We start from the raw sequence: 23,439 nt of genomic DNA on the forward strand, positions 1-23,439 counted from the left end.
AAGTCCAAGCGCTTGACAGGACACTGTGCGGCAAGTCCGGCGACTGAAGGGTCCCAAGTGGAGCACATTCAAACCTAACGTCCAAGACAACAAGGAAAAAAAAAGTATTTTTAATAAGGCGCACCGCAGACAGCGCTGCGGCGCAAAAGTAAGATAATAAAGTATGTCACCTTCATCTGTGAAGGTAATTATTGCTGCCATCTGGGCCCACACGGTGAAGACCGCACCTAAAAAACACAAACGGCCCGTTTTACGGTTTTTGGGGTGCGTCAAAGGGTCATGCAACCGCTGGCAGCTGCCCACCAGGGTGCTACGTTAATTATTCCAATATGAAAAATATGACACACCAGCAAGGTGGCTTCCAAAAATTGCACCATTGCGCTTTAATCAGTCACCACTCCCCACGGCTCGCACGTGAAGGCCTGGCCTGCGATTAGTCCGTTTGCTTTTTTTACTCCCCTCTCTCTCTCTCTCCTGTGTCCCACGGGCAGAGGTAGAGGCGGTACAAATGTAAACAAAAAATCAAACAAATCTCAAATCATCGCAGAGCGTGTGTTATGCAAACAGGGACGCACAATATTTGGCCGCGACAAAAACACTCACCATTTCCGTTCGGTTGTTTACCCTTTTGCGCTGTTTTGTAAGCATACGCGCTGCGTGGTGCTGGACCTTTGGAGCTGTAGTTTTGTTTGTTGTCGTTGTCGACCTACACCACCCCCCCCCCCCCCCCCCCCCCCCGACTGGACGGATGAGAGATGTATGCTAAAACTGTGACCTAAAGGTTTACGGGCATTGTTTGGAGCTGGTCTTTTTGCTGCTAGCTTCGAGGCAGCAGGGTTTCAAGTAGGAGATATTCCAACCAACCAAGAACATGTTGCACCTATGTCCATCTGGGGAAGGATTTAAGTTTTCATTAGCAAAGTTTTGCCGCTGACGGCAGGCAACTGGCAGCGAGCTGGGCACGTTTCGCCCGCAGCGTGCGTGGTGCAAATTTGTGTTTATTTGCGTACGCCGTGATACGCAAACAACTGCTAAGTCGTACCCCTGCCGGTACACACCTACACCAGCGAGGGTTTGTTTGGAAACATCTGTTGCAAAATTGGTTTCTTCTCCCTTCGGTTGGACGAGGAGCTGGAGCAAGTGTTTGTTTATTGTAAACTATTTACACACGATTAGGCATGGGGCCTTGCTGGGGCGCCACTTTCGTGATTATTTGACAAGCTTTATGAGGTGCAATCAGAACCTTTTATTGCCTTGTTTGTAGGGGTGCAGTGGAATGCCTTGACGTTTGCAGAGCTTCGGTGGAAGTTGGCCTTCGCGACAAATTATTTTCAATGCATGATAAACAAGCCTCAACAGCAAACGTGACCAAATTGAATTTCACAAAGTTTACATTTCAGACGATATCATTACATTTTTATTACTATCATATTCAAAATAGCTTCTAAAGTTGAACCAAAAAGCTAAGTATGTTATATTTTTGCGCTAGATAGTAGCTTACCGAGCGACGGAGATGCGCCATACAGAAAAGAGAAATGCTTGATGATGGAATTTTAATCTGCAACGCGCAGCAACATTGACTGTTGGTTCCTTTTGCATCTTTCACGTCTGACACATGTCTGCGCGAAAGTAATTCCTTCTTAAGGTTTTTCTTCCTGCTCATCACAACACACACACACACATGTACGTACAACCTCCGGACGCCGGAAACCGTGTACCATTTCGCCCCATTTTTTTGTTTGTGTGCTGCTTGGCGCCGTCCGCTCCCAAGTGCGCGTTGGGAGCGTTATTTCACTTCCTGTTTTCCAGCGCTGCCGACATTTCATCTCGAGCGCCCGGGAGCGCGCAAACCCATTCGCGAGTGATGATTATTGCCATTATTATTGGCTGCCGCGAGACACGAGACGTTGCATGCATTATGCAACCGCCCGGTTCCGTCCCTGCTGCACTTTCTTCACACTGTGCGACACAGGCCAGCCGTCGCCACAGTCGGCGAAAGTGAAAGTACGGTCGGCGGGACTGAGCTGAGGCGGAGGAGGGGTGCAAGAATTGGGCTTCAGAGGTGCTGGAGCGGACGGGGCTGCTGCATTCGGGGTCGATTGATTGTTACTTTCGCCGCCATTTCGCCCTCCGTGTTCGCCATGTGCAAGTCCCACGCGCTCGATTTTTTGCGCTTGCTGTCCTCATACAAGGTGTGGCTCGCGATGGAGAGAGAGAGAGAGAGAGAGAGCGAGAGGCAACGGGCAAAAGAAAGCAGCAGCTCTCTGGATGGTTTATTGCTGCAGTTTAGTGCAGGCTGCAGCAGGCACGCTGCACCCTTTCGCAGGGTAAATGAGTTGCGGTTGAGCCCGTCCAAAATCCGCATCCGCAGTTTTACATCGAACAAAAAAAAAGATATAAAATATCAGGAATGTTTTTCGATAACGCTGGAATGGCAAACATTCTATTGTGTGCGCTGTGACAAATGGCAATATAATGTAGATATAAAAAGCAGAAAGTTGTTTAAAGCTTTAATGTGAAGCAAGTATTAATGGAGCAAAAGACAACGAAACGAATACGCGAACACGTACGACCTCGAGCGTCTGTATCCGGTTCTGGGCAAAAAAAAAAAAAAGACGTAAGGAAAGAGCGTAAGAGGGAGACAGAAATTCGCGTACAGTTATCGTCGGTGTTCCGTTGGCCGCTCGGCGGCTTTACAGACTTCCGTTGAGATGCGTTTTGTGTGTGTGTGTGTGTGTGTGTGATCCTTTTCTTTAAATGATTCGTTCGCTGGAATCTGGTCCATGGTTTTTAGGCGTGCATTCTTGGCCTGATTATTTTGCCAGCCTTGAGAGGGGGCCTTTGGTTTTTGCTTTTCGAATGGAATTCCCTATCTTTCATCGTTCAAATTTTAACCGAATGCTATGCTTTTTGTGCTATTCTTCCTTGTGTGCTTTTTTGTACTGTCCTTATAAGATTATTCGATTCAAGCACAATTTTTCTAACAGCTGATGAGCATTTCACTGAGTGTTGTTGTGGATTTTACCACACGGGAACTGTTGCCCTTGATGAACTGAGGCACCAAGGGCAAGGGGGTTCGTGCTGTGCACGTTCGTTTAGGTCACTGTTTGCTTGAGACCTTGTCTTTATCGTATCGATCTTCGTTTGCTCATGTTTCGTTCCAAAGTGCCATTCTTGGGAAGCGATGGGGCCGAAGCCTCTTGTCATTTCGTTGCGTGCTCGATTCATTACTGTCCGACCGCTTTCTTTCATTCTCGCAGCACTTTAAATTAAACTTTTCATAGCTATGAAGGTAAATGAGCATCATTGCCTATTTTTTTTTACTCGCGAACTCCCCGGGATTATGTAAAATGGAAGCTGCAGCTTGCGTTGGTTCTACTCTTAATTGAATTTTCGCCTTCTCACCCGCAACCTCATTTCTGGCACGGCCACAGCACATAAAACTGAGACCATCTTTTTCAATAAGGAAAAAACTAGTTTTCTTGCCCACCGCTCAATTGCCTTTCGCTCCCCTCGAAGCAGGCTGGCAGAGTTTTCCATCCTCAAATAGGAAAAGGATACGTGGGAGCAAACGAACGAGGGAACAGGGCAAGCAAAAAAAAAACAAAAAAAAACGCAAACACGAACGAAACGCCACAAAGAGAAATTGCTTCGGGGCGTGCGGGCAAAAAAAAAAACGTGTTGATCTTCGATCCGGTAACCCAGATTCACGGCAGACGGGTCGGTTTTTGTGCTGAGCTACAGTGGTTGTTCTTTTTTTCCGCTGTGCCGGAGCAGTATACAAGAAAAGAACGCAAAAAAATATCATCCAACGATCGACATCAATGCCGGAATGACGGCTAACCTTTAGCAAAGGAAATTTTGCCGCAGCAGAAGGAAAGCCCTCTAATCATCGGGCCTAGTTTGAAGGGCAAGTTCAGTGGTTGGTTTTATTTTTATGATCCTGTTTTTTCTTCTTTTGCCGGATGGTTACACCCTTTACTTTTTTCTTTCTTGGTTTGTTTTAGGTGATATTACAATTATGGCACTTGATGTTACAAACCGCGAAGGAAGTATTCAGTTTTGTGAAATATATTCACTAAAGTGCTGGATTGTGATATTAGCTTAGTATAAATTTGATGAGAATGAGAAGAGTGCACCTTAATCGCCGGTCTGTTTGCAACTGTGTATTCGTTTGTCCCATAGTTCATTACATAATTCATTACAAAGTTCATTCGTGTAGTTCGAGCAGTTCATTTCATGCAGTCCAAATAATCCAAGTAGTTTTATCTATATCCTATGGTTTTGTTCTTTCTAATTCATATGTGTTTTCTTATTTGAATTCATATTGGAAATATTAATTTATAAGCCCAAAATCCACCAAGTTTGTTTGTCTTGTTTGGTGTGTTATTCGTTAAATTCTTGATGACTTTTAGCAATTTTGTCATCGTATATACGATTGTTCTTCTCCGCAGTATTCTACAACCTGGTTCTCGGTTCTACAACTCATAAACATCGTGTGCAATTATCGTTCGCCGGGTTGCTAGCGTTGCTTCCTCTACGCTCCACCCAGCAACGACTGGCACCCATATCGGCACCTATGCGGCCTGTCATGTTGCACGACGTCGATTGCTGGTAATATTTAACACCTTTGCCAGCGTGCCTGCCACCACCACCACCCCGCGGGGGCATGTGACCCACCGCGGCCGAGGTGGCAGGATTTATTTTTCCCGCCGGCACAGCATGCTTTCACAACTCGATGTCATCGATCATTTTCGTTGTCTGTGTCGTTCTCGGACGCTCCGCTCCATTCTTCTGCTGCATGGGAACGATCGCACCCGATCGCATTTGGGCGAATGGGAGCGGGGGCTTATCCCTTTCGATCACGAACAAACGATAACGCCGGAATGGCTTGGTCGCTCTGCCACCACTGCTCCAATGCTCCGCTGCCGCAAGACTGCGCTGCCCAGAATAGAACCAGAATTCATTGCTTCATCGAAAACAAAACAACAATAAAAAAAAAACGCAACAAATAAAGCGGAGAAGAAAAGGCAGCCACGACGAGAGCCTTTCCGAAACGCTTTAATTTCGTCCCATAAATCATCATCCGGCTTCGTACGGGGAAAACTCTTCTGCTACAGCAAGCCGGAGCGGTCGTCGGTCGGGGGCGAACTTGTTGCGTTAATCTTGCGCTTCTTGCGGGGGGTTTTTGGGGGAGCGGAAAAGGGGCGGGGGGGGAGGGATGGGGCGGCCTGTGCGGGAGAGGTCTAGCTCGTAGATCAGTAGATCGATTTTCTTCGGTGCATAAATTTCGCCTCGCACCTTCTGGTTGGTTCGCCTCGGCACCGGGTTCGCCATCGGCTAACCTTTCAAAGGGAGGCGATGTTCATCTTCATCATGATTGTTTCCACACTCCCCCCCCCCCGCTCCCCTCCTCACCCTCCACAGGGACCCAAGGCGTTGTCGTCCGAGTCCCGTGGCCCGTCCGATGCGCTTTTCCGCCGATGGTTTCTAGCGGCTGCTCGAATTCTTCTCCGGGCCGGGCTTTGGGCTGGGTGACGGGAAGGGGGCTACACGGTTTGATATAAATCACGGCCGTTGCTGTTGCGTGGCTGAGATGCTGAATGCTGCCGGGATGATTATCTGCCTATATTTATAAGCGTTATTCTTCGCTCGCTGCCTGCTGTACTGCTGCCACCACTGGGGAGCGATAAGGTTGGAAGGTAGTGCATCCCCTTGCTGGGTAGCGGGAAGAGCAAAATGTTATGATAATTTCGATCACTACCAATGCTTTTCAACTTTAGCTATGTTTCATCCGATCGTGTTTCAAAACATTTCAAACCCTTGGAAAGTGGCCCAAATGTAATGCTTTGTTTGCTGCTTGCACCCAAAATCAACAACAGCTCTATCTAATCATACACCGATTGTTAGCAAATCGGTCACGTGGCTAGTTAACGACGTTCTGGTCTCGTTACGTTGTGTGCAAACTAATTAAAACCGACCACAAATCCCAACTCATTAGCTGAATAAGTAAATTTAGCATGGTTTAGATCAGCTTGACCCTAACCGCCCGACGCTGCGTACTAGACCATCTTCCAAAGGCGAAGCGTCGCATGACCGTTACATCTCAGGTGTTCTAGCCCCCAAAAAAAGGGTTAGGCAATGAGTACGCCAACATTTCCAGCGTGTCGAACCAGCTGCAAAGAAAAGAAAAGCTCTACCCGTGACGTTAAATGAGGTCAGTCAGGATTCAGGCCCAATAATAGAATGGGGGTACTGTTATCAACGTGGCGCAGCGAATCGCTAGCAAAGCCGCGCTGTCTCTCTCTCACTTTAGCTCTATTCGTTGCTCTTTACATGGCCCGTGTGTCCGCCAAGCAGATTAGCTTCCGTAAATTGGCCCTCTTCATACCGGGTTGCCTTTTGTAAGGGTGTAAGGATATGACAATGGGATCACCCGGAACGAAACCGTGGAAAACCCGTTACACCAAAGGGGGAGTGTACACCTTTGCCCGGGCCTGTACCGTAACACCGCCGTCACTCGCTCACTTTCTGATCGGCTTTATCGCGTCATCCCCATCATTACGGTTGGTGGAGGGCGGTATCTCTGTCTCTCTCTCTTTTCTGCTCCTCATTTATTAATATATCCCCACTAACCGCCTTCTATTCTAGCTTTTTTCCCAAACACAAACACATATGGTTGAAAAGTCAGGCAAGCAAAGCAAAAAAAACTAACCTCCAATGCGAATGCCCTAACGCTCTCAGTGCGCCCCGCCGCTAAACGCGCAATTGCAAACGAAAGACTTCGATGCGAAAGAAGCGACGAACCTTGTTTTTTGTGATTTTTTTTCTCTCCTCCTATTCCTTCTCGCTACGATCCCAAACGCCTAATGCTCCGGCGGGTGTCATATCTCTTCCGTCAGAACGTGAAGAGTGTACGCCCGGGAAGAAATGCGCACGGGGTACATGTTTCTTCTTTCTTTTTTTGCCCCCCTCCCCCCGCCACCATAAATATCGCCCCGCTCCGGCAGCACATCCTTCCCTCGAATGGGCTTTGCCGAAAAGGTTGCCGCCCTTTGCTTCATCACGGAGCGGAAATCCCGTTCGCTGCTCAATACAAAGCACCGCCGGGGTATGGATCGTATGGGCAGGGCAAAATCATGATAGGCGAAAGGACGAGGGATAGGGGGAGGGGGGGGATGAGTTTTCGTGATGAGTGACTATTTTGCTTCATCACCCTGGCCCGGCTGCAGTGTCGTTCGAAGCGTACGCTCGCGGGCCTACATATTACGGGTCCGAAAAAGGAACACAATGTTTCGGTATTGGGTAGCGGCCGAATACCGTAGGGGGGAAGCGGGACCCGTTGCAAAGGCTGTGTGCTGCGTTCAATAAAACGGCATCTTAAACGACGTCGTGTAGGGGTGGGCCGGCGGGCCGGCGGGCCATGCAAATATCCTCTGTTCCGGGCGAGTTGTGAGCGTGCCTTCCGATTCGATATGCTCCCTGAGTGGCTGGCAGAGTGCGCCCCAAGGCATCAGGGTTTATGATTGAATGTGTGACTAACTTTTCTGACCCGGGTTCCAGTGGAAGCACCGCAATGCAACGATGGAATACCTTAGCTTTGCCAGGGAAGTTTGTGTTTAATTGATTTTCGCAGAAACTAAGTTATTTTAGGGTTTTTTACACTCTGTAATGTTTGCGTCATAAAGAAGAAAATGAATGCAATTGTAAATACTGTTTTTGTGATATATTCTTTGAATGTATAAAAGGTGTAATACGAAGTGCAGTTTACCTTTGAATGACTAAAAACTGTGCGCTACGAATATTACCTACAACAAAAACCCTTTACCCTTTTGACAACCCCTCAGTGGTGTTAAGAACTGCATTGCTTGGCTGCAAACCACCGCACAAACATTGCCTGTCTGCTATTTAACCTTCGGCTTCCTTTAAATACTTCCTGGAGCAGATCCTAGCCTTCAGGGGACACCCATTTCGCAGACACCCTTCAACACCTCCGAGGAATCGAGCACGAAGTGAAACAAATCAGACCGTCCTGCTCTCACCCGTCCACCCTGCCCTCCTAGGCTGCTCCGCTCTGGCCATCAAGCTGGAACCAAGTCCGCCCTTACCGCTCTGACCCGCGCGCCGTCACCCCATCACGAACCTGAATTTGTCCGCAATTCGTCGCTCGCGGGCAGAGCGAAGCGCGAGCCGCGCGAAACAAAAGCGCAGGCAGCAAGAATCGTGTGCGCAGCGTTTGTTTTGCGCTTGCCTTTTATGTGCCTCGCTGTGCAGTGTGAGCCTTTTTCAGGCAGGTTCGCCTCCGGCCTTGCCGTCTTGGTCGTTTCCTTACCCACACACACACACACACACACACACATACAGGCATGAGCTGCATTTCTGTGCAAGCTTCTTCGTGGTTTAGGTGTGTTCTATGCGCGATTCTATCCGCGCGGCAGACAAAGTAACGAGCTGCAACCCAAACACATGCGCGAGCACGCAACACACAGAGAGCGAGGCGCATATACTGCGAGACTGCTGGATGCTGTGACGATTGGAGCGGTAGCGGATACCAACCTACACGGGGTACCAAACACGGGCCTCCGACCTGGTGAGGCTTTCGAAACCTTTCGAAACCTTTTCGAGTGTCTGTGTGTGTGTTGGAGCTGGCTCTGAAACCGGGCAGTGGCAAAGCTCCTTAAAGCGGTTGAATTACCTGGGGATGGCTGTGCTCGGGAAGAGAGGGAAGGCGACGCCGAGCGTCAAACGTGAACCATATGGTCGGCTGTTGCCTTCGGTGGCCGTGTGTGCCTTTTTGGCGTGCTGTACGTACACCGTGCGTGCCTCCGAAAAGGTTGCTATATTCCCGAGGGTGTCCGTACGAGGCTGCACCAAGCTGTCGGCGAACTGACTCCACCCAGCGAAAGAGCGAAGAAGAGAGTGTTTGATTTTGTCTGGTAGTGAAGAGAAAGAGACGGAGCGTTTGGGGATAAGTTGAATGTAGGAAAAAAGATTTTTTATTCATTTCTGTAACGGCATGAAATCAGAACAATATTTGTATCCTACTATTATATTCTGTATAATATTTTCATATCCTGGTCATGGCACCAACTTATGCCAGTACGAATACGGAAAGAATATTTTCAAACAGAACACATAAAAAGCGTTGAGTTTGGTTCATTTGATCAATGCGGTAAACATGTACATTGCTCTCATCCTAGTCACGGCACCAAAGTAAATTAAATAATATACAGCACACACTGTGTTTTATGGTTTGTTTTCGGCAGTTAAAGGAAATTACTCCTTCGGTACTGTTACTATGCAAACACCTTTTCTCTATCTATGCCCTAGTCGATTGTCTATTTCCTCTTTTTTGTGTGTGCTCCTAATGCAACAGCTCCCATGCTAGGAGCGCGCACCGAACGATCCCGCCAAATGCGTCCGACCACAGGCTAGCTTTTGCGCCCTGTTCGCAGCAGTTTGCCCCGTCCGTGCACCGTCACCACATTCGCCCGGGTGATGGCCGCCCAGATCACGCCCTGTTTATAGCTCTGTATGGCGTTTTTTTCTCCTCTCTCTCTCTCTCTCTGCTTGTTTGTCTGTGCCTTTTCATCCCTTGCATCGCTTGCGCAATAGGAGTAGAAGCAGGAGAAGAAAAAAAGCTGTACGGCTCGACATCGGTCGTCGTCGGTACGTGAAGGGGCAGCAAGGAGCGAAAAAAAAAACGAGCTTTCAAACCTTTGAAGCCCGTTTTCCCCCAGAGGCACCTACAACGGGAGTTATGTTTCTGGCCACGGTGCACAGCGCGCGCTTCAATTTCCGCCAGTGTTCCACATTTCCCTTTAACGGTGGTTGGGAGGCTTTGCCGGCGGTGGCCAAATGCGGTGCGCCGTGTCACCTGGCTGGAATATGATTTTTGTTTGGTGATGCTTTTGCTGAGCTATAACGTTCGTGGCCAATCGCTCCTCGCTCGCTCCCAGACCTCACCTTGCTGATGGTACGGTGGTGTTGAAGGCGGCAAGCATCACCCAATACGCCCTCTGCCAAGCGCCGGGGGGCGAACGCAAATTAGACCGTGTGACGCAATGCACAACTTGACAGGCTTTTTTTATTGCATCCCCCCAAGGAACAGGGCACAGAAATTAAGGTCTCAACAAAAAAAAAAAAGCTGAATCTTTCAGGACCCTCACCTACGGTTCCAAGAGGGCACCAAGTCACCCAACGTAGTAAAAAAAAATGAACCACACCGCTCACCCCAAAATCGTGAGTGTAGGCGTTAGCCGCCCGGAAAGGTGCTGGTGTGAAAGTTCCCTCACGTTTCGGCGCCCTATCCCGCAGCAATCGGCTGCCGGGATCGCGAAGGAAATCGGTGTCTGTTTTGTTTGGTGGATTGTTTTTTTTTTTCGGTGGTTTTGAGTGTTGGGAGGCTTCAAAAGGAGAAGAAGGAGTTCCGGTTCGATTGTCTGGCCGGGCCCCGGACTGGACTCAGCCGGGGCGATCGTGCGCTCACGACGTTTCGACGTCTCGACGGACAAAAGAACGAGCAGCGCGACTTGAGAAGTGTTTGCAGGCTTTCAATACGAGGTTAGCGTGTTTGGAAAGGTGTGCGTCTTCCAAACGCACTGTTGTAGAGATTTTCTTGTTTGTGCAAAATGAAAAAAAAAATTGATGAAAAAAATCGGACGTTCAACAGCGCATTGTCGTATTTTGCATCCTGGTCACGGCACCAAACGCTACAACATTCAACAATTGGAAGATTTAGCGCCTTAATTTCACTTATTACTTGAGCGAGCGAGAAAAAAAACAACTTTTAAACATAATAAAATGCTTCAGCATTATGTTGTTGCAAAGACTAAGGCCATTCAAACTACAAACACACTGCAAGCAAAGCATCTGAACACAATGCAAGCAAAGGGCAAAGAATTATGAGGCTATCAAATGTTCGCTCCGCGCTCACAATGCATTCCCGTGTTCGTGTTGAGCGATTTTGTTCGTTCTCGGAAGTCAGCATCTTTGCAGCAGCAGCAGCAGAAACACTTTAAAACTACAACAGTTTTGGGACCGGACCGTGCACGATAAAGTGGAAAGACCGAGCGCCAAAACTCTGAACCTTTTGCGGGCAGTTAGTACCTGTGATTGATTGACAATTTCCTGTGTTTGTTTCGCTAAAACCTGCTCACCTTACCGTTTTTGTGGCGCACCAGCAAGCCAGCAAGCTCCGGAGAGCCAACAGGACAAGACCGACAGGATCCCCTCACGAGCTAGAACCCTAATTAATTTCCCACCCCGATTGCATCGGTTGCTCTTTCGGGGCTCGCTGGGCCGTTTTTTTTGGGGATGCCGTTGGGTCCAGCCGTTGGTTCGTATTTCTCAATGTCTGTTGCGAGTGGCTGCTGGAGATGAAGACAACGACAGGGAGTACAGGATAAGATATGAAGTTACTTTTAGGACGCTACTTGCTGCTTGCTTTTTTGCTGTTGCTGTTTGCTTGGTTGCGAAGATTTCAAGAACGTCTGTAGGTTTGCTTCCGTGCTTTGTGTGCTGTACACGTTCGAGGAGGGGTAGAGCTTTCGGAAGAATTTGTAAACTTGATAGCTGCAAGCCTTATCCTTTTCTTTGTTTTGTTTCGTTTTGTGTTCACTCTTCTATCGTTGTTTGAAATCTTGGGCGGTGTTCAAGCCTCTTTTATATACCAACATGCTCAGAGCTAAATGTAATAAATCATTAATATGCTATATATGTCATGGAATTGGTGGTGCAAAACATAAAAAATAAAAATTTGCGATGCGTTTAACAAACATTCCTTGGGAGGTGAACTTAATTGCGATGATTATTCGCTTCATTAGCTTATAGCTTGTAAAATTTTTGCATGCAAAAAAAAAACACGAGCAGGGAAGAAAATGGAGAAGAAAAAAACGTAACGAAAAGTAATTTCCTCCTCCAAACATGCTTCAGACGGCCCCGCGCAGAGGAACTGGTATTTAAATATGATTTTTCCCGTCGCTAGCATAATCTGCAAAAAAAAAACCAAAAATCTAAAACGAATTGGGAAGCTGGAAAACAAACCGAAATAAAGCAATTAGAAAGGGGTGGCTTAGGAAAGGGGGCAGGTTCGAAGGCGGAACAAAATTGATGGACGTGAAACCGTGCAGCCCGCGTGCTGGATATTGTTTCAATTATTTAGCACAGCGCAGCACCGGGAACTAGGAACTCCGGGCGGAGTAAAATGAGCGAGCGAGCGCGCGCGCGCGCGAGACGTGCTGCAATTATGAGGCGATCACGTTTTTCGTCGTTTATCTCCGGCTGGTTGGAAAATGGAGGAAAGTGGAAAGACGGGCTTAGAGAGAGAGGCGCGAAATTAATTTACCGAGGTACCGGAGAGGAAAACTTAAAAATGAAAGTGGAAAAGCGTGCGGAAATTCGTAACACAGACGATGCGTGGTGATGTTCACAAAAAAAAAACATACAAATCTTGATATGGAAGAGCATTTGGAGTTTTCCTGATAGCCGTAAAAAGCGGGCCGGAAAATAGAATCCAACATCCAAAGCGTTGCAGTGACGACTGACGACAAGCAAATGGGGACATAATTTCAACCCGCTTGCAGTCTTGGTGTGCATCCTGCTTTGCAGTTTGTCGTGTGTTTTTTCCTCTCCTCTCTCCTCCTCCCATTCGACACACACACAGCCACACAGCCGATGGTCGGTGCGCGTCTAATCGGATTAATTCAATTGAACGCGCGGCACTTTCTGCGGTTTTTCTGCTGCCTTCCCATTCCGATCATTTGTTCTCTCAATTGATTTTCCAGCCCCGGCACAAACGAATGCATCTGACGGGGTGTCGTTTTTTTTCTCGAAGCCCCCCTCCCCCCTCACACACACACACGCTGGTCTCTCCTTGACTCCGACCAGGGAGTCGGCAGTGATCACTTTTCTTTTCCGGTTTGATTAGCGAAACTGTGAGCCGTGTTCGTGGGCAGCACGAGTGGATGAGGGTACGCTCGCGGTTTTAATGCAAACCCTCCCCACGTCCCCACGGGACGCCCTTTATCGCCTTTCTCTAATTTACGTCCTCGGAAATCGGACGCATTGAATTGATTCACATCACATCGTCGGACAAAAGTGTGACTCCAACGAGCGCTGGCGGCGAACGGGAACTTAGAAATTACCTTCGTTTGCTAATGCACCAGCACCAGCGAGGGAAGGAGAGAGAGAGATAAACGAACAAGCGTTGAAAATTTATTAGAAAATGCAACCCCCGGATTGGCGGTGAATCGCGCGCTAACCGCAACCGCGACCGAGCCGACACTCCGAAAGGCAATTTCACTATTGATGGAAAATAATTACCCCGGGGTCTGCTTTAAATGTTACCACCCGTGTCTGCTTTTTTCTTCTTCTTCTTCTTCTTCTTCTTCTTCGTTTTGTGCAGCTTTTGCGGCTGCCGGCGACGGGGGTTTGTCGCTTGACGCCCGCAGGATTGATGCAATCTTAATTACACGTGTTGTGCACTTTTTTCCGAGCAATTTGGCTCATGCGGGAAGGCCTGGGCGAGAAGCCAAACTGCATCGACGCGCGGATGCAGTTTTGATTTGACAGTGGGGGGAGAAGGGAAGGGGAAAGGAGGAGTCAGTAAGGGGTGATTGTGGTTTTTTTTGTTCTATCGTTAATTATGTTGTAGAATTAATGGGGAAATGAAATCAATTTAAAAAAAATAATTTTCCGAATTCCGAATAAAGCAGTTGAACGTTGAGTATTTCAATTACGACCGGAAAATATTGCTTTTATCAACTGTTTTTTTTTTGTTTACCAAACATTCACTAGCTCGAAAGCGCTCTTCATCTGAAGTTAGTTTTTGGGTTGGTTTTGTTTTTGGGCTGCCAGAGTCGTCGCCTTCGCTTCCTCAATTAACGTGACGGCGGCGTGTTGGCGTGACGGGCAAAACGGTTTTGCCCCGGATCGTATCGCACCGTTCGTGAGCGATGGTTTCGGCTGCTGCTGTCGAGAATAATTTCTCTAAAAACCAATCGACAATCGTCTGCATTGATTGAAGTGTAGCAACAAGCCCGTTTTCCCCCTTTTTCCCCCCCTTCTCTGCATTTGTTTGTTGGTGTTGTTTTCTCTCCGGTCGATTTGAAGGGCGCGTACTTGCATTTGCCTTTCGAGCTTGAAAGCGACAGTGGCGTCATGCTGCTGCTGCTGCTGCTGGGTGAAAGTGAACCTAGTCCAAACGCGATGGAGAACGGTTCGCTCTGATGGTGCTGTTGTTGATGCTGCTTTTTGCCTGCCTCTTCGTCGTGCGTTTTTTGTTTGGTTTGGTAAATTTTTATTTGCAGAAGCGATGCAAACAGACGCCCGACGGACCTGGGTGCGCCAATTAAACTTCTCCCAGGGAGGTTAGCACGGCGGACAGGCTGGCCCAAGGAACGCTGGGCCTTGGTGTGAGCCCAAACGGGAGAAATTCCCCCATGCTGGCTGAGCAACAGCGAGAAATGTATGATGTCGGAACGATCCTTGTCGGCGGGGACCAATCACTCCGCCCAAAGCCCCGATGGTCCCTCTGTACCGTGGATGGGCTTTGGTGCATGTTTCGATTTCAATTCCGCGTGTTTTCACCTCACCTCGGGTTTTTTTCCGTATTGCGCGCGTTACATCGTGTGAAAGTGTCTCCCATCCCTCTCCCGGAGGGGGTGTGTTGCTGCGATCGATGAATTAGGATTGGCATCGGAATGATCGCAGCAGATGAAGGCAGCAAGATTGCTCGGAAAACGGAGCATCCCTTTCTCTATTTGTCAACTGTTTACTGTAACAATCGGTCGCTTTGTTTAAACGGAGACAGTGAAAGAGTCGCGCACACTCCAGGCACACAGTTAGCTCATTAGTTAAAACGAGCGAATAGATGCTAATGAGGGAAGATGGGTGTTTAGCGAGGAAAATAAAATAAATACGACGGCTTGGGTAACGCTCTGCCATTATAGCTGTATCACGCAACGAGTACGAACCTTTGTGTGACTAGCTAACTTGGCCCTGTGACAGGGCTGCTCAATGCAATTTTGGCTTCGAATCCTGGCTCAAATAAGGAACTGATTCGAAAAGAGATCAAAACCCTTACCGGTCCTCAAACCGATGCATTACTCATACTGGTTCTGAGACTGGTCATGACCTCATATCGGTCTTGGACCGGATACTGAACTCATATTGGCCCAGGAACTGATCATGTACCTATACCGGTCCAGGAACTGATCATGTACCTATACCGGTCCAGGAACTGAATCTGAATTCATCCAGGTCCCGAAACAGCTCTGGCTTTATTCCGTTCCTGGAACTGTACCGGATCCTGTTCCGGATTCGGAACGAAAGTAGAACCTGATCCGAAACTGAAATCGATAAAGTTCCGGTTCCGATCGAGTAACTAACTCCGCTGGTCCACTAATACTGTACCGGATCCTGCTCCGGATTCGGAACGAAAGTAGAACCTGCTCCGAAACTGAAATCGATAAAGTTCCGGTTCCGATCGAGTAACTAACTCCGCTGGTCCACTAATACTGTACCGGATCCTGTTCCAGATTCGGAACGAAAGTAGAACCTGGTCCGAAGCTGGAATCGATAAAGTTCCGGTTCCGATCGAGTAACTAACTCCGCTGGTCCACTAATACTGTATCGGATCCTGCTCCGGATTCGGAACGAAAGTAGAACCTGCTCCGAAACTGAAATCGATAAAGTTCCGGTTCCGATCGAGTAACTAATTCCGCTGGTCCACTAATACTGAACCAGATCCTGTTCCGGATTCGGAACGAAAGTAGAACCTGGTCCGAAACTAGAATCGATAAAGTTCCGGTTCCGATCGAGTAACTAACTCCGCTGGTCCACTAATACTGTATCGGATCCTGTTCCAGATTCGGAACGAAAGTAGAACCTGGTCCGAAGCTGGAATCGATAAAGTTCCGGTTCCGATCGAGTAACTAATTCCGCTGGTCCACTAATACGGCGATACATGTGCAGCTTAGGAAATTGTGACTTAATTTAGTGTATACATTATTATAAGAATTAGAGCATGAAATAACGTTGGAAATTTAGCTCAATTTGTAAAGTGATGATGTTAAATACAACAAACTCCAACTTAATAGTCTAACCTCTAGCATGTTTTACTCGGAACGATGTTTTAAACACATTTCTATCAAACTATTTGAAGCGATAAATTTTACCGAAATGGGACATCATTTGGGACAGGGCTCGGCCATATTGTGCTCGTGGGTTTTTTGTTGTTGCTGTATCGAACGTGTATTAAAATATAAACCAATTGCTAGCGTTCTCGTCCCGAACCACCTTTCCGGGCCGGCTCTGCCCGTTAAGGTCGGCAGTATAACTGTTTCCCAGCGTATAATTAGCGTCGTATAAATTTCGTCCTTACTTTCGCGCGATGATTATAAATTAAAGTCCGCATGCTTCCTTCCGCACGGCATCCTTGGGAAAAAGGGTGGTGAGCGTGCTAGGCGGTGCTGAACAGCAAACGGAAATGACTGCACAGCGACTTAGCCTCCGATCGATCGATTTCTACCGTCCCATTTTTACCGTCCCGGGAAGGGTTCGTCGGCCGATTGGTTGCGGGTTTGTGTGTGTGTGTTTAATAAATGTTCTCATTTTTCGGCCTGGCTCGCTAGCAAAGGGTGGGTAGAGGAAGCAAAAGCAAAATGTATTACATCGGACCACCGTTAGAAACATCCCAAATCGAATTAGCATTTCAGCTGCCTTTTTTCGGCCCGGCATCAGAGGGCTCGAAGGTAAATTGCATTTTTCTTCTCAAATCACGTTTTAATCACACCGAATGGAGCTCGGCGTTGCTGGCGGGTTGTCAATCGTGAACGTCTGTAAAGGTGCTGCAACATTTTCCATACCAATCATGCTGCGGCACGGTTGGTGGTGATACATTTGGGCCCTCCCCGCCCCTCTGTCAAACGATGCGTGTGGATCGTTAGATTTCCCACTGTGACGCGTAAATCTCGAGCGGCCTAGGAAAGATCTCCACACGGCGGTAGCAGCACATGACACGAGCTACCGCACCACAGAGCTCCTCCCGCGTCGACACCCTAAGGAGTGGTTCATTTTCCTTACCGTTTTTTCTGTCCATTCGTGTGTGTCTCGCTCCTTCCCTGCCTAGCTAATTACGTGCACCGAATCCCTCTGGGAGGGAGAACTACGTGTTTCGTGCGTGTGTGTGTTTGCGCTGCGGCTAGACGAGTGCTAGCGAAACATGGATAGACAAAAAAAGGGTAGGAAAAACATAACCCCTGTTACTTCCAGCAATCGTTAGCCGACCGAAGGTGTCATTGCGCGAGCGCGCGTATTACGCAACAAGCTCCCTTTCTCGAAACCTCAAAGCAAGCAGTGAAGCAGTACGCAGTACAAGAAGAGGAAGAAGGGAAAAGCAAAATCACGCCACAAATAGCGCGCGCGCGCGCGCGGGTGGGGATGCGGGGACCGGTTTTGGGTATAATAAATCTGTCATCATTAAACGCCCGGTATGGCGAGAACGCGACCGCTGCGGCGTACACGACCGAGATGAGATGTACGGCCGATGTGTGTGTGTCATATTCGAGCTGCAAAAAGATGAAAGGGAGGGGAAAGGGTTGTGGTTGCAGTCACACAGAAAGTCACGTTTTGAGGACGGATCGGCCGTTTTTTTCCTCCCTCCCATTACACCGGCCTGATCGATCATCATTATTGGTTGACTAGGAGCCACATCCCAGAAGGCAGAAGGAGGCGGATGGGAGTGATTCCGTGTTACATTTCTTCTCTAATTACCGCTTCCTTTCAATTTAACGCCAATCGATTTCGATTCGCTCATGATTATCGCGTTAGTGTTGGGCCGGGCGGTAGGCAGAAAAAAAAGAGCGGGTTCGTCGCTTATTCAATCGCTTCACTGTCGTTGAAGTCTTTTGTTCGATACGCTCGCGCTTTCTGCCCCGGGTGAGTACGAGCGATTTGTTTTTTTTTGCTGCTCCAAAATGGATTTTTTCGCTGCGGATCATGCACGAAATTAATATTCGCCCATTTCCCAGCATATCGATTGGCTCGAAACGAAAAAAGACCACCGAAAAATGTGTTTCTTATGTTTTGAAAAATGTTACTTATCCTCTCATTTGCGCTCCGTCTCCGTCTCGCTGCCAGGCGTGCGCGTCTAACATGAATTAATTGCATTTCAAGGTAATACGCTCGCTGGTTTACGTGTGTCGCTGTGTGTGTGTGTGTGTGTGTGTGTGTGTGTGTGTGTGTGTGTGTGTGTGTGTGTGTGTGTGCGCGTGTCTGTGATTGACTAGGGAATATTTCACACTTCTTAGCCGCCGTGTCGCGGTACACGACCACATTTGAAAGAGGTTTGGCGATCGTGCAACGCCTTTTTGTTCCGCTTCGTTTGCGAAGGAGCACACAAGTGAGCAGCAAAACCAACTGAAATGCAAAACATGGAGCAAAAAGCAAAAAAAAAAACAAGAATACAACCGTTCACTATCGATTTGATTTCGATTCGGTGTCACTTTCCGCTTCGCTTCGGCGCTCGGCGGAGTGCACCAACCACCACCGCCACCACCACGGTGCGCTTGGATTTGGAAGTGTTATCGAACCATCGACATTCGCCGCTTGGTACGATTTTTATAGCCTTCGAACGCGGTGCGGTGCGTGTGGCAAGTAATTGAATTTAAAGTGTTTTACATTTGAGGTTAACTTTTGTTTCGTCCAGTGTTCGCCGATCGCGCTTATCGCTGCAATGGATTGTCAGCCGTTAAAATATAGGGATCCTTTCAAAAAGTTGACGAAAGCGGCGGCCAACCACCTTCACCCACGCCGAGTGGATGTTGGTGGGAAAACTTTCTGAAAGAAAAAAAAAAACAACAAACCCTTAGCTAGAGCAACATCCGGACCCCAGCACAGCAGGTCTTTGTGCGTGTATGTGGGCTAATGATACAGCTGCCAAAGTATCATTCGTGTCCATCAATTACAATACACCATCGTTATGCTCGTTTTTTTCTACTTCTTATTTTCTTCTTCGCAGCTGCCTGCTTATGGCAGCCCCAATCGGGTTGGCTTTCCGCTGCTCCAGGGACTGGGGAATCAGGATCGATAATTCGCACGTCCTACAAATGGGGGCCGCGGTGTGAGCGTGACGTCACTTCGTTCGAATTTCGTCACTCACAGCGATGTGCGTACTTTCCTGCCAGGGCGAAACTTCAACACCTTCTCGCGGCAGCAAAAACGCCCTCCCATATTGGGGCGGTCGAAAATTACAACTTTGTAACGTTTCATCCAGCCCCGTGCGGCACTGCCTATTACGCGAAACGTGAAGCGTTCCGAGCCAACCGTACTGTCTCGCCGTTTGGCGCTAATAAGATTGAAAACTTTCGGTTTCACTTTCTGCTTCACGGCCCCGCAAGCAAGACACAAGCACCATCGTCACTGAGGAGGCTGCGGTGGGTTGTTGTTTGATTTCGGCGGTTTGTTCGGTAGTTCGGGGCAGGCGGAGGCTACAGCCACGGCTACACTTTTAATTCAAGACTATTGGAAATTACCGCTGCTGTGGTAGAGATTAGTGTTATCGATACAGCTGCATTTCCAGCCAGCCAGCATGATCACATCTTTACGCTTCGGAACAGTTACGTCCACCGGGGGGGGGGGGGGGGGGGGGGGGGTGGGGAGTTTTTTTTGGGAGCGAAATTAACGTGCCCCAAACGATAAATGGTGCTCCGTAACGAGTGTCTTGTAAAGCCGAACACTTCCGTGAGATGGCCGGGCGGTGATGGAAAGGGGCGGAAGTGTCTTAGGAGCCATTGAAATTGGGCCGAAACTGTACAGCTTTCTCGCGTGCCTGTCATTGCGATGGGCGGCATTGTTTGTGTGAGTGTTTTTTTAGGTCATTCACGTTGAAAAAGGGAATTAATTACATTGTAAAATAAAGCTAGTTTAGTTGTTTATAGTTCTCGTTTAAATTTTAGTTTGCTCGTATTTAGTTTAAGCAGGATTGAAGAATTAAATGAGTAAATTGACAATTAGCTCTTTACTTTATATCTGTAACAAAATGACGTCATGAGTCGTGTTTTTATTTTTTTTAATCTCTAAGCGACGAACCTTACATTACTCGAGCTCACACGATCAAACAATTTGTGCAATTGTTATGTAAAAGAATTAACTTAAAATTAAAAACATAAAAAAGCGACACTTCAAGCATAACCACGAACCTTGAGCTTGGGAGCGGTCTGTTGTGTCCCGCCGGCTTTTGTCTTCCTTCGCTGCCGACCGCGGCCGGGAAGATGTCGCTGGTCCATGCGAGAACCAGCGGGTAATCGATTTTATGCGTTTACCCTCCTCTCCATCCCCCCTTTCTCACCCCCCCTCAGTGTTACCCCGAAAAGGAGCTTCCAATAAAGCGGTATCTCCTATTCGTTTTTTTTTTGCAAACAAAAATCCAATCTTTCCTCGCCCCATGACAGGGCGCATAGGTTCGTAACACAGCATTAAAACGCACGGTACGCCCGAACCGCCCGAGCAAAGGGAACAAGGTAACGGGCAGAAAACGGCGATCACGACGCGAAACCCACCCTCTCCCTCCCCCCCCCCCCCGGCTCTGCATCCGTGGGCCGATGTTCGCTGAATGGGCTGTTTCGTTTAAATATGGTGCTGCTGTCCGGGCAGGCGAGCGAAAATTGCATCCCATCAAGAATGGCATTCGGTGGATGCAAAGCAAAACAACAACACAAAAGAGATGAGGGACGGCGGTAGGGATGGAAGGATGGAAGGGTGCAGCGGTGTTGGCAGCCAGGGAAGCGGTCCCGGCGCGCAGGACAGTCGCGGCCCAAGAACGGGACCGGGAACTGCAACAGAACTGAAACGGGCGGCCAAGAAACGAACCCGCCTGTCGGTTGATCTCTGCCCTCTGGCCTCGCTCTTGCACGGGCGCGCTCGTTGCGCGGGGACGCCGGTCGGTTTTGTTTTTGTTTTTTTTTCTTTCTTTCTTTCTTCAAGCATATCAAGATGCACATTCCTGTGTGCACCACCTTCGAAGGCAGACGAAAGACGAAACCACCCTGCGTCAGACAGTCCTTCGAAATGGGGCTGGAAGTGCGAAGGTGGCGAGGTGCAGGCGCTGGGGGAGCTGGGGTTGAAAAATTAAAACCTTTCCTAGCGTCCAGCCATACTGCTTCGGGACGCATTTATCCCGCACATGCACACACACACCCACAGACGGGAGCACTGGGAAGCTTTCCTGGTAAAAAATTGCAACTTCCAAACGTTTTATAGCGCGTCACTCGCAAATCTCGACGCCTAGAGATTGATTGCTTTTCTTCACTGTCCGTTCTTGAGGAAGGCGCTTTTTTTGGGGCAGTTCCATAAAAATGGCGTGCGGAAAATGGAGAATATTTTTTTTTAGGATGCTCGGATCATTTCGGCGAAACAACGGCCCATTTGTTGGCATCAAATTGTTGACTGCCCTTTTTCGAAATTCTTTCAGTGCGCCCCAAACGATGTTTTTTTCTTCTTTTTGTTTTGTTTGCATTCTCGTCCTCTGGGTTCGGTTTTTCCATTCTCTACCTTGTCGTAAAAGTCCTTAGTTTTTGGAACATTTTATGAGGTGGAAGCATTTTGGTTCGTTTTTTTTTCATCGTTCTCTGTAGCTTAGGCATCATTTGCTCTGAACGGCCTTCACGAGCCGGTTTCGGTGCAGGACTGCCTCGTCTGCCGTATCCTGTTTGGGGCGTCCAGGCGGATGGTAACTCGTGTGTCTGTTTTATGAGGCACACCCATCAAACCCGTTGGCCCGTCACGCAAAAAATGCACTGACCAAAAAAAAGGGTAACCATTTTTGCCGACGCAGAAACTAATGCTGGAGGCTGGCAAACGCAGTTGCGGCACGAGAGACTCTTATCGTGGTCTGCAGCAGCGGTTTATTATTTTTCATTTTCCTGAGCAGCGATATTTATTTATTCAGTTTAGCATTGAGCCATCGGCGCAAAGAAAAAATAAATGTAAAAAAAGGTTTTTTTTCTATATTTTCGCACACTGGGGCTGGTGTTATATTTAGTGCCATCGATCAACTACCGCCGCATCGGTCAGCATCTGGTAAATAATTACTTTTACGCGGACAGCTTCCCCAGTTGCACAGAGCGAACCATTTCCATCACCGGGTGGTTGTTTTGTTTTCCGTTTGACAAATGAAGCAAAACAAGCTTTAGTAAAGTGCACCGAAACATTGGAGTTTGCTGTTGCAATACCGCCGTGCATGTAGCGCAGCACAGCAACCGAGCAGTGCACCATGCGACCGTACAATGTACCAGTGCGTTACACAACTGCGATGCATTTCTTGCGCTGTTTTCGCATGTGTTTCTCTGTAGCATGATACCCAGGGACAAATTGTTGGCGAGGAAAATGAAAGAACAAAATGAATGAAAAAAAAACGCTTATACTTTTTTTGCACCAATTTTCTCTGCGTTCGCTGTTCCTCTCGTTTTCATTTTGTACGGACCGCTTGAGGACGAGTTTTTTTGCCTTGCTACCTGTGGCTGTGCGTGCCAGTGAAATGAGGCTTAAAAAAAGAATGCCAAGAACGAAACGGAATTGTGTGAGCGCGGTTTGGTCTTGGAAGGGTATTCGGAATAAAAATAACGTTTAGCAGAATTAAACAAATTCCTAGAAGTTTCTTCCCATCAAGCTGAAATATTTGTGCAAACATGCAAAGGGTAAAAAACTATATCTATAATTTTGTTTGTTTTTTTTTTCTTCTCTCTCTCAGCCAGAACCTCTTTATTCGCAACCAATTATTTGCTTCTATTTTGTGATATTTTTTAAACTACCGTACTATGGGACCGTCTCTCAGAAACTGTAGCTTCTCTACCCTTACTGCTCCAGGAAGGCCTGATCGATTCGGTTGCACAGCTCATCGTGCATCGTTTTGCGGCACGAACCGAGCCGATCGCTCGACTGGCACGGTTCCGTGCCCGGGCAGGCGTACATGTACGGCAGCGGCTCGCGCGTTTCCTTGCACTCGCAGAAGTGGCGCGTATCGCACAGGGTGCAGAACCGTTCGCCTTTGAACGTCGCCACCTTGGTGCAGTCGAGATGGCCACAGTACACGTTGTCCCGGTCGACCCAAACCTTTTCGGCCGCCGCGTACGGGACGACGGATTCGAGCAGCAGCAGCGGTAACAGTACCATCGCCAGCAGCAACTCCACACGAATGGCCATGTTGAATATAGGCGAGCTTTTCGGGGTGCTAAGAAAAAGACACAGACAGAGAGAATGATCGCAGACTAGCTTTGTGGAGCGTTGCGAGAGTGTTCTTATATAGCCCAGAGCAGTTTTGATCCGTGCCTGGTTGCAGGTAGAATAAACATAATTTATTTGTATTATTATGAAAGCAACGACAGTTAATATTTGCCGTCAAGCGTTGACTTTTCCCGCACACAGTGAGGAAATCGACGA

General features: G+C 48.1%; 2 protein-coding genes across 9 annotated transcripts in view; one reads left to right on the plus strand and one right to left on the minus strand.

Moving 5' to 3' along the window:
• Positions 1-23,439, plus strand: part of LOC121590479 (cadherin-86C) — a 112,932-nt gene that overhangs the window by 18,776 nt on the left and 70,717 nt on the right. The gene's annotated exons all lie outside the window — the stretch shown is intronic.
• On the minus strand, positions 22,503-23,258 carry LOC121590522. Its single transcript, XM_041910292.1, has one exon. The coding sequence runs from the start codon at positions 23,200-23,202 to the stop codon at positions 22,855-22,857; it is 348 nt and encodes a 115-aa protein (XP_041766226.1). The 5' UTR covers positions 23,203-23,258; the 3' UTR covers positions 22,503-22,854.

Source organism: Anopheles merus, chromosome X (genome assembly GCF_017562075.2).
Source record: "Anopheles merus strain MAF chromosome X, AmerM5.1, whole genome shotgun sequence".
Classification (NCBI taxonomy): Eukaryota; Metazoa; Arthropoda; class Insecta; order Diptera; family Culicidae; genus Anopheles; species Anopheles merus.

Excerpts from the sequence above, each read along its gene's own strand:
- LOC121590522 (XM_041910292.1), bottom strand. The coding sequence starts at position 23,202 with ATGGCCATTCGTGTGGAGTTGCTGCTGGCGATGGTACTGTTACCGCTG.